This window comes from Podarcis vaucheri (genome assembly GCF_965113315.1).
Source record: "Podarcis vaucheri genome assembly, chromosome: 17".
Taxonomy (NCBI): Eukaryota; Metazoa; Chordata; class Lepidosauria; order Squamata; family Lacertidae; genus Podarcis; species Podarcis vaucheri.
Window position 1 is genome coordinate 15,575,273 of NC_138755.1, and position 11,241 is coordinate 15,586,513.

An 11,241-nucleotide genomic window follows, 5' to 3' on the forward strand; every position below is an offset into this window, starting at 1 on the left:
TTATTATTATTATTAGCACCACCAGTACCCCAATGGGACACAGCACATATCCCCTCCATCCTGAGAAAGCCGGCGTAGATGAAGAAGTGGTGTAGTGGTAAAGAGCAGTGGACTCGTAATCTGGTGAACCGGGTTCGCTTCCCTGCTCCTCCACATGCAGCTGCTGGGTGACCTTGGGCCAGTCACACTTCTCTGAAGTCTCTCAGCCCCACTCACTTCACAGAGTGTTTGTTGTGGGGGAGGAAGGGAAAGGAGAATGTTAGCCGCTTTGAGACTCCTTCGGGTAGTGATAAAGCGGGATATAAAATCCAAACTCTTTTTCTTAATCCTGATTTGATTTTATTCTTTGGTAGATCTAATAGAAAATTTACAGATAACAGTTCCTAAAGCAATTCAAATGTTGTCCTTCACCAGTGCCGGATGTACGTATAAGCTAAACAAGCTCTAGCTTAGGGCCCCACTCTCTTGGGGCCCCCCAAAAAAAATTAAAGGTAAAAGACCTGTGGATGTACATTTCCAAAACATAAGATAAAAAACAAATAAAACAAAACCTACCTACAGCAATGGTGTTTTGTGTTGTGTAGGCTCCTATGATGTAAGTCATGGGCCCCGCCTGCTAGCCTGCTCCCTCAAATATCACTGGTTTGCTCCTTTCTATATATAGGGTGCCTACATTCTGCATGTGCAAATGGCTTGAGATACCTATGAGGTCCATAAACTACCAGATAGCATATATTCAACACAAAAAACAGCGAGGATTTGTCGTGGAAAAGGACAGCTGGACATATAAAGGGTCCTATTACCTTGAGTAGCTTAGGACCTCAGCAAAACTAATTCCGGCCCTGTCCTTAACACTTTCTCAAAAGTGTTTTTATGCAGGGGTTCTTTGACATCGTGGACCGACCTCTGTCGAAATGCCACGGCATCGAGTCTACTGGCCAGGAATAAGTTGCACCCGACACCTTAACCCGCCAAACCAGCATTCAGAGTAGGATGTAGCCCACTGAATGTGCTGACATGGTGCTGGGGTTGCAAAATGACACCGCGAGCCTGGTGCTGCTACACCGGAATGCAATGTGTGTTGCGCCTGTGGTCATTTAGCAGCTAGTTATGCGGGGAAAAGCAAAGAAGGGTGCCTTCACCCCAGTGTGGTTCCCCTTTCTCACATACACAGCAAAACAGGACAATTATCTATTCCCCCCAATAGCTTATGAATCAATATGACCCATCTGACCCAACAACCTACCCCTCCCCACAAAACAAGCCGCACTGCAGCCAACTGAACACAACCAGGTAAAAGGCAAAGGACCCCTGGATGGTTAAGTCCAGTCAAAGGCGACTATGGGGTTGTGGCGCTCATCTCGCTTTCAGGCCGAGGGAGCCGGCGTGTGTCCGCAGAAAGCTTTCCAGGTCATGTGGATAGCAGGACTAAGCTGCTTCTGGCACAACGGGACACTGTGATGGAAACCAGAGCGCACAGAAACGTCGTTTACTTTCCCGCCGCAAGGATACCTATTTATTTACTTGCTCTGGTGTGCTTTCAAATGGCTAGATTGGCAGGAGCTGGGACAGAGCAACGGGAGCTCACCGTTGTGGGGATTTGAACCACCGAGCTTCCGATCAGCGAGCCCAAGAGGTTTAGACCACAGTGCCACCAGTGTCCCTTGAAGGCAACCAGCCAAGATCTGAACCTCTAACCTCTCACAATGTCTCACTCCACGGTGGGGTGCTGATACAAACCCCTGGACTACTAACACTGTACAACTTTGTATGAAAGAACACCCCCCATCTCTCTCTTTCTCCTTTCCCCCAACCTCAGGATGTCTATGACAAAAGTGTCTCTCACTACTTGTAAACGAATGCGAAAGAGACTCTATGAACTGAAAGTGGAGACAATGGAGGTACTCCTCCCTGTTTATTCATTTGTAGCATGAGAATATCTTAAATAAAAGCTGATTTTGAAAAAAATTAGCTAGTTATGCTTCTTGGTGGAACGGCAAGCCCACTATGGGAGGGCCCTGAAAAAAGTCTGGAAAGGACCCCCCACCATGAGGAAGCTCACAATTTTTCCCGTGGTAGTAATCATAGCTTAGAGGTCCCAGGCCCTAAGGAAGTCAGATTAACCTCCACCAGGGCCAGGGCCTTCTCAGTGATGGCTCCGACCTGGTGGAATGCTCTGTCCCAGGAGACCAGGGCCCTGCAGGATTTAACCTCCTTCCGCAGGGCCTGTACGACAGAGCTATTCCACCTAGCTTTCAATTTGAATTTAGCCTGATCTTTTATTCCCCTTCCTTCCCTCCCCCTCCCCTTTTTATGAAGATTATCCACTCTGGGATCCCACAGCTAATTCTCCCCTGGTCTCCTCACCGACCCAAATAGGACTAATTTAGCCAGCTAGCCCTGGTGATCATTTAATGTTTATCGGATGGATTTCCCCCAAAATTGATTTTAGAACTTTGAATTTATCGTTATTCACGCTTTTATACTGTAATTTATGCTGGTTTTTGTTGTATCACAATTAAGTGTTTTAAATTTGTTGTTGGCTGCCCTGAGCCCGGTTTTCTGAACCGGGAAGGGTGGGGTATAAATAAAAATTTATTACTTATTATTATTATTACTTGTACTGAGCTCTGTCAGTTCGAGCGAGGAGTGCGGGCAGCAGCAGGGCAGAATGAGCAAGAGAAAACTGTAGCTGCTCTCGGTTCCTCTCTTTTGTTCTCTCTCTCTGGGTACTGTGCAAGGAGGGATGGCCCCACAGTGCTACCTAGAGAAATTGCAAGTAGCCACCTCCGCCCCCTTCCCTCTGTCTATGGCGGGGTAGTGTTGTTCGTGATCACAGAAGACCAAGTAGCCAGCTCTTCCTCACCACTGTGGGGAATTTGACCACATGGAAAGAAAAGAACAGGACACTTTAGAACTTGTTTTAAGAAGTTTAACATTCGCTGAAAACAAAATACCTGAATCCAAAATGGAAAGCCATTACAGTGAACAAAACCCAACAACAACATTCATTTTTGAGTCCTCTTGCTTTTATAAACCAGAAGCAAAGTTTGGCAAGGGAGCAGTTGTAGGACTGGAGAAACACAGATGCTCTTCGTCCCAAGGATGGTTCCTCACTCTAAATCAAGCCGTGGCAACACAGGAAGAATAAGGTTTCCAAAGGCAGAGTCTTGGGTTATGAAGTATCCTGAGGAATGTGCATGAGCATGCTGCGAAAGGAACATAAGTGTTTCAAAATGAGACCTTTTCAATGGAAGCCAAGTCTCTCCACCGTCATGCAAGCATGAGTGCGTGCTTAAGAACATCAGATTTGGAAGGAATATCTGTTCTTTGCCACATTTCAGTCCTGCTAGTAGTTCAGTTGCTTTGACCCAGGTGTGGGGAACCCCCGGCCCTCCATATTGCCGAACTACAACGTCCATCCTCACATCTAGCTCATTATTCCCAAGGTTTTGCCCGCAGTGTTTAAAACAGGGCTAAAAGGTGAGATAATACAGAACGTAACATGACCAAAGCCACTTCCCAAATCAGAAGACACTCTCAGAATTTTAAACTTTGTCATCACTATGCAAATCTTAAGCTTTCATGATGCATGTTAGCTTTTGTCCCCAACGTCTGAGATGGGGCTATAGTCTCCGAGGCACCAAAACAAAAAGGCCCAGGGAAACTTGCAATACGGCCCGTTTGGATATGCTTTGGTCAGGACAACTCACCTGTAGAGCAGCCTTCTGCTGTGCAGCGATGTGCTGTAGTTCAGCATGATCACGAAAGTCCTTGTTAAGGGAAGATCTGGCGAGAGAGATGCTGCAAGCAATGATAAGAAATTGAGATGTCACACAAAGGCAGGGAAGGCAGCCATCAGCACAGTATCAAGGTAGAGGCTTGTCATGGCCAGGGTGGGTGTTTCAGAGTCAAGAAGTTCCATGTCGTTACTTTAAATACAAGACTTGGGATTTTGGGCAAATCTGACATGCAAAGTGAATAATTTGCACATGCCAGACAGCGTTGGAAACTCAGATATATAAGCTAGGCACCAAATGACTCCTTCAACCAAGGTTACAGTCACCCAACAGAATGCCTAGCTGCCATTTTGGGGCAAGACAGCTCTAACATCTTATTTTCCAAATGATGGACTGACTGTGATTGAGTCTCAGTTAAAGATCTTGAGCTAGGTTAAGAGTTTTGGGAACTTAAAGAAGAAAAGCCACTTGATCAAGGGACAGTCCACATAATATATATTGGCCTATTCCTGCCTCTTTTTCTTAATGGTGATACGGGCCATTCACAACAGTGGGAGAAGTGAAGACAAGCTGCAACAATTCACTACAGTGGCCCCTCCGGATACAAATTAAATTCGTTCTGGGGGTCCGTACTTAACCTGAAAAGTCCGTAACTGGAGGTGAAACTTCTGTGCACGTGCATGGCACGCAGAGCGCTTCTGCGCATGCGGCGAAACCCGGAAGTATACACTTCCGGGGTTGCTGCGTTCGCAACCTGAAAGTTACATATCCAGAGCGGTATGTAACTCTAGGGTCCACTGTATAATGTTCTTGGCCCCTGCTCAGGCTGCACCGAAAATGCGGCAGCTAGACTGGTGACTGGGGGCGGCCGCCGAGACTACGTAACACCAGTCTTGAAAGACCTACATTGGCTCCCAGTACGTTTCCGAGCACAATTCAAAGTGTTGGTGTTGACCTTTAAAGTCCTAAACGGCCTTGGCCCAGTATACCTGGAGTGTCTCCACCCCCATTGTTCTGCCCAGACACTGAGGTCCAGCGCCGAGGGCCTTCTGGCAGTTCCCTCATTGTGAGAAGCAAAGCTACAGGGAACCAGGCAGAGGGCCTTCTAGGTAGTGGCGCTGTGGCCCTGTGGAACGCCCTCCCATCAGATGTCAAAGCGATAAACAACTACCTGACATTCAGAAGACATCTTAAGGCAGGTCTGTTCAGGGGAGTTTTTAATGTGTGACATTTTAGTGTATTTTTGGTCTCTGTGGAAGCCGCCCAGAGTGTCTGGGGAAACCCAGCCAGATGGGCGGAGTACAAATAAATTATTATTATTATTATTATTATTATTATTATTATTATTATTATTATGCCAGAAGGACATTTCTGCTCAGGAACATTCACTCCAGCAATGGCAGGTGAAATCAAATAGGGAGGAAACCCAAGTGTAAGTCAAAAGGAAGTCAACCGGAAGGCATGCAGTAGAAGAAAAAGGGACCCCAGCACATTTTGCTCTCTCATCGGCGCCCCCCAACAACTTGCCTAAGTGATACCTGAATAAAACAGTGCTACTAACCAGGGGTCCATAGTCTTCATGATGGGGAGTTCATATGTTTGGTAGAGTGGCTGCAGAACTCTGTATGCAGGAAAAGAGTTTCCCATTGAGATTGCGCTGAGACAACGTCTCTTCGTAGCCAACAAGTTACAGTACGCGAAAATACTACTACTACTACTACTCCACCATGAGCAATAAATCAAGTTCTACGCTAAACACATGGAAGAGGATTTTGTTTTTGTTTTTTTTCGATTCAGGGGCAGCTTTACATTTCAGCAGATTCATAGAAATCTCAAATCTTAATATGAAAACAATGATAAGGTTCAACACAGGGGAAGCGGAATTTTGGTGGAGAAGTGGGTGGAAATACAAAACATTAAAAAGTTAACTTTTTTTTTTTTAAAAAAAGGTGAACTGAAATTTCCCCTCTCCAGAGGGAATGAGCAAAGATGGAAACTCTCTTGCAGCTGGCTGCTTGGAACAATTGGCACACAACTCTGATGGTTATGAACTGTTTCCATTAGAAGTATGTGTTGCTGATAGGTCTATTCAACTTCTTGGTGGACGGCGTTGCGGCTGGGGATCCGGGCCCTGGTAGCGACCCGGCTAGGGGGCGGGAGATTGTCGCCCCCTCCACGCCAGCCCCAGCTGTATTACCCCCACCTGGCCAATCTATGCTGATGGGGGGCATGGCCACAGGGTAACTGAAATTGCGGCTCGGCCAGGGTTTCTTTCTCTTGCCTCCATGCCAGAACTGCTCGGACCTGCAAGGACCCTTGTTTAATGAGGGATACTCCTGGATAAGGGTATCCTGCTAAAAGGATCTGGAGTTGTGGATTCTCTCCAAAGTGTGGGCATGGGCTAGGGCAGGGGTCAGCAGACTTTTTCAGCAGGGGGGCGGTCCACTGTCCCTCAGACCTTCTGGGGGGCCGGACTATATTTTGAAAAATAATAATGAACGAATTCCTAACACCAGACAGGCCCCACAAATAAAGAGATGCATTTCAAATAAAAGGATACATTCTACTCATGTAAAAGCACGCTGATTCCCAAACCATCCGTGGGCCAGATTTAGAAGGTGATTGGGCCGGATCCAGCCCCTGGGCCTTAGCTTGCCTACCCATGGGCTGGGGCAGGGTTCAGCAAACTTTTTGAGCAGGGGGTCGGTCCACTGTCCCTCAGACCTTGTGGGGGGCTGGACTATATTTTGGGGAAAAAATATGAACAAATTCCTATGCCCCACAAATAACCCAGAGATGCATTTAAAACAAAAGGACACATTCTACTCATGTAAAAACATGCTGATTCCCAGACCATCCGTGGGCCGGATTTAGAAGGCGATTGCGCCGGATCCGGCCCCTGGATCTTAGTTTGCCTACCCATGGGCTAGGGCCATGCCACTAACCCAACGGGGACCCCTCGGACTGACCTTATTTGATGTAAGTCATAGGGCTCCCCCTTCTGGTGGTTTACCCTTAGTTAGACTCCCTGCAAGGGACGCGGGTGGCACTGTGGATTAAACCACAGAGCCTAGGACTTGCCAATCAGAAGGTGGGCGGTTCGAATCCCCACGACGGGGTGAGCTCCCATTGCTTGGTCCCTGCTCCTGCCAACCTAGCAGTTCGAAAGCACGTCAAAGTGCAAGTAGATAAATAGGTACCGCTCCGGCGGGAAGGTAAACGGTGTTTCCGTGCACTGCTCTGGTTCGCCAGAAGCGGCTTAGTCATGCTGGCCACATGACCCGGAAGCTGTACGCAGGCTCCCTCGGACAGTAAAGCGAGATGAGCGCTGCAACCCCAGAGTCAGCCACGACTGGACCTAACAGTCAGGGGTCCCTTTACCTTTACCTTTAGACTCCCTGCAGGTGGGCGGGCGTCAAGATATACAGTGGTACCTCGAGTTAAGTACTTAATTCGTTCCGGAGGTCCGTACTTAACCTGAAACTGTTCTTAACCTGAAGCACCACTTTAGCTAATGGCGCCTCCTGCTGCCGCTGCACGATTTCTGTTCTCATCCTGAAGCAAAGTTCTTAAGCTGAAGCACTATTTCTGGGTTAGCAGAGTCTGTAACCTGAAGCGTATGTAACCCGAGGTACCACTGTAGCCTGGTTTCACCCAACGTCCAAGCCAATAAAGTTGTGGCCTCTTTTAGCCCATAATCCCAAACACTCGTGTTGGTGTGTTTATTAATCAATGGGGAACTACAGGGCACGGGGCCTTGGCATGCAAGAGAAAGCATCCCTTGGCTTTCCTCTTTGATCAGAGAACACAAATGAAACAAAAAGGCAGGTCTCTAAACTTACTGTACCTGGCTCCAGGGTGATTTGTGGAAGACTGGTTTTGCATCAGCAGCTTCCTCTTCTCCTTATCTAGCTCTGCCAAAATCGCAACCCTGTTTTTATTCTGAAACCCTGGCAGGAGTGAGAAGAATGGAAAAGTCTGTGCACTACTTCAAGCTCTCCAAAGTGAATGATAAAGAGTACAGTGGTACCCTGGTTCTCAAACAGAATGCGTTCCGGGAGTCTGTTCGACTCCTGGAACCGTTCAAAAATTAAGGTGTGGCTTCCGATTGACTACAGGGGTATCCTGCAGCCAATCGGAAGTTGTGCCAAATGTTGGACTTCCGGAAATCGTTCGAAAACCGGAACACTCACTTCTGGGTTTTGATCATTCAGGAGCCGATTTGTTTGGGAGCCAAGGTACCACTGTATTACAGATTGTACTGAAAGGGCTGCTGCCGTGTTGTTTTTATTGTAATTATTTGTATACAAATATAAAATAGATTTTATATATGCATATAGCTTTAAATCTAACAATGTTCAATTGGTTTTTATTATTATTATCGCTTTCCCTATGTTTTTAGCAGTTCTTATGTTTATTTATAAGCTGCTTGTAGTCCTGTCTGGGGAGAAGGGAGGGCATAAAACTGTACAGTGGTGCCTCGCAAGACGAAAAGAATCCGTTCTGTGATTCTCTTCGTCTAGCAGTTTTTTCATCTTGCGAAGCAAGCCCATTGACGGATTAGCGCTATTAGCGGCTTTTAGCGGCTTATCTGCTGATCGGATCAGCTGATAAGCTGCTTAGCGGCTTAGAAAAGGGGGGGGAAGGAAAAAAAAATCAGCAGGAACTCGCAAGACATTGTCGTCTTGCGAAGCAAGCCCATAGGAAATTCGTTTTGCGAAGCACCTCCAAAACGGAAAACTCTTTCGTCTAGCGAGTTTTCCGTCTTGCGAGGCATTCGTCTTGCGGGGCACCACTGTATATAAATTTTACTCCAGCTCTTTTTGCTGGCCCATGTAGGACCAGCGTGGATAGTTGGCCCCAGTTAATATTTGACATTTTCTCCCCTTATGGCTTTGATCTATAGGCTAGCACTTAAAACGAGGCTGCATTTTAAGCTGTATTCTAATTTATATTTTAATCAGCTTTTTGCTTGGTTTTTTTGTTTTGTTTTTTAAAAAAAGTTTTTACTGTATTTATATTCGGTGTTAGCTGCCCTGAGCGCGGTCTTGGCTGGGTACAAACAAACAAACAAACAAATAATAAGAGTGTAGCTTGTCTCCTGCCTGTCAAGATATCCAATGTTTGCTGGTTGTGGTTTCCTGGCTAGTCTGAGCCATTCCTTTGAAATGGTAAGCACCCACTGACACACAGAGAATGCTCCTCTGACAGGTCTGTTTTGCCTTTAACAAATACAGTCATACTGTTGTTCTCTAATTTAATCCATTCTGGGAATCCACCCGACCCCCAAAATGGTTCGAAAACCAAGGCATGGCTTCTGATTGGCTGCAGGAACTTCCTGCAGCCAATCGGAAGCCGCTTTAGGACGTTTGGCTTCCCAAAAAAATTGCAAACTGGAACACTCACTGCGACGTTCGGAAGCTGATTTGTTCGACCACTAAGGCGTTCAACTACCAAGGTACCACTGTATTCGATTTGAAGGATTTGTGAGTGAAAGAACTATTGGGAAAGGTTTTCCAAGATGAGAGGAGGTAAGACTTTGGGATTGTTCTGTGTACTCAAATGAAGTCTCAGGGAATATTTCCTAAATTTTGAAGGGTGAAGGTTTTTTGCAGAGTGTGTGCACCTTAAAATTTTATTATAACGTAACCATGCAGATAGAGGTGAAGATTACCAGATGTAACATTTACCTTGCCCAGGAGGATTTGATGCCATCTTGCTAGTTTCCGCCTTAATTGGCTACAACGTAGTTATGGGATGAGCTACCGAAAAGAATATAAATGGACACGTGAACATAAAAGGCTCACTACTAATACAATTGCACATTAGTATTCAGTTTGCAGGATGCAATAGCAACACATTTTGCAAAATGCTTGTGAAAATGCTGAGTAGCAGATATGCTATACGCAAAGATGGTGTGAACTGGGGCCACCTACTGGGTACATGTGACCCCCTTATTGGAACAACTACACTTGGTTTGGATTGGTTTTCCAGGGACAGTCCTGGATTTACAGAAGCCATTCTGCTTTCTGATCCTGGAATGTCCTGCAAAACTGTTGTAAGGTAAAGGGTCTAGTCGTGGCCAACTCTGGGGTTGCGGCGCTCATCTCGCTTTATTGGCCGAGGGAGCTGGCATACAGCTTCCGGGTCATGTGGCCAGCATGACTAAGCCGCTTCTGGCGAACCAGAGCAGCACACAGAAACGCCGTTTACCTTCCCACCAGAGCGGTACCTATTTATCTACTTGCACTTTGACGTGCTTTCGAACTGCTAGGTTGGCAGGAGCAGGGAGCTCACCCCGTCGCGGGGATTCGAACCGCCGACCTTCTGATCGGCAAGTCCTAGGCTCTGTGGTTTAACCCACAGCGCCACCCGCGTCCTCTGCAAAACTGTAGGACATCCCTATTTTCCTCAGGGAAATACAGGAGGGTATGGAGCTATTCATGTCATCGGGAAGCAGCCCAAGTTTTTAAAATGTTCAATGTTTTATTATGTTTTTATATATGTTGGAAGCCGCCCAGAGTGGCTGGGGCAGCTCAGTCGGATGGACGAGGTATAAGTAATAAAAGTATTGATTACAGAATAGGACATCCCTCTTTTCATTGGAGAAACGTTGGAGGGAATTTCGTTCCATGGTTCATTTTTCGGACTACAACTCCCATCAGCGCCAGCAACTGATGGAAGAGACTGTAGTGCAAGCTGTCTTGCAGGATGCCTGGACTTGGGAATCCGCGAAGGGGATTCTTACAGTTAGCATTGTGGTTGCTGCTTTCGGCTCACCTCCAGCAGATGGGTGGAGTCCCTAAGTGAAAGCATAAAAATAAACAGCTCCAAGCACCTGGCGATGGACACAGTCCCCATTCACCCACATCCTCCTTGCCGGTGGACTGCTCCCTGTTTCTCTCACGCCACCCCCTTTAGCTGCCCAGATGGACTCTGCCGCCCCCCCCCCGGCTGTCCAGGTAGACTCTCCCAAACCTCCTTTGGATCTACAGATAAGACTCTGCCGCCCCCTCTTTGGCTGTTCAGATGGACTGCCCCAAACCTCCTTTGGCTGTTCAGATGATCTCTCCCACCCTCCCCCATTGGCTGACTAGATGGACTCTCCCAAACCTCCTCTGGCTCTAGAGATAAGACTCTGCTGCTCCCCCTTTGGCTGTCCAGATGGATTCTCCCGCCCCCCCTTTGGCTGTTCACGTGGGCTCTCCCAAACCTGCTCTGGATCTACAGATAAGACTCTGCAGCTCCCCCTTTGACTTTACAAATGGACTCTCCCGCCTCACTTTGGTTGGACGAATGCAATCTCCCGCCCCTCTCCCCATTGGCTGCCCAGATGGACTCTTCCTCTCCCCGTTTTAGGGGCTCTTTCTTCCCCGCTCACCTGCTCCCGACTTCATTGTCACGCGCGCCGCGTTAACGAGGCGGGGCCAGGAAACAAGTCCCGCCTTCGCTTCCCTGACCACCCTTGACTCAGAAAAGGGTAGAGTGACACGCAGCGTCC

At 47.3% G+C, this 11,241-nt stretch overlaps 1 protein-coding gene across 5 annotated transcripts; it reads right to left on the bottom strand.

Moving 5' to 3' along the window:
* Window positions 1-2,918: 2,918 nt before the first annotated feature.
* LOC309522080 (SOSS complex subunit C-like) lies at window positions 2,919-11,241 on the bottom strand. 5 transcript variants are annotated; one of them, XM_082205296.1, is made up of 7 exons: window positions 11,122-11,241; window positions 10,521-10,542; window positions 9,431-9,502; window positions 7,588-7,690; window positions 5,302-5,361; window positions 3,714-3,804; window positions 2,919-3,209 (listed from the first exon to the last, which is right to left on the bottom strand). In XM_082205296.1, the coding sequence occupies exons 3-7, from the start codon at window positions 9,453-9,455 to the stop codon at window positions 3,114-3,116; spliced, it is 375 nt and encodes a 124-aa protein (XP_082061422.1). In that variant the 5' UTR covers window positions 9,456-9,502; window positions 10,521-10,542; window positions 11,122-11,241; the 3' UTR covers window positions 2,919-3,113. The 5 variants fall into 5 exon arrangements, with proteins under 5 accessions (XP_082061422.1, XP_082061421.1, XP_082061425.1 ...); XM_082205295.1 differs by having other exon boundaries at window positions 10,489-10,542; window positions 11,122-11,223; XM_082205299.1 differs by having other exon boundaries at window positions 7,588-7,718; window positions 10,489-10,542; window positions 11,122-11,142.

Excerpts from the sequence above, each read along its gene's own strand:
- LOC309522080 (XM_082205296.1), bottom strand. The coding sequence starts at position 9,455 with ATGGCATCAAATCCTCCTGGGCAAG. Across the intron at positions 3,805-5,301 it reads ATGAAGACTATGGACCCCTG|CATCTCTCTCGCCAGATCTT; the intron begins GTTAGTAGCACT and ends CATTGCTTGCAG. Across the intron at positions 3,210-3,713 it reads AGCAGAAGGCTGCTCTACAG|CATGCTCATGCACATTCCTC; the intron begins GTGAGTTGTCCT and ends TTCCTTTCGCAG.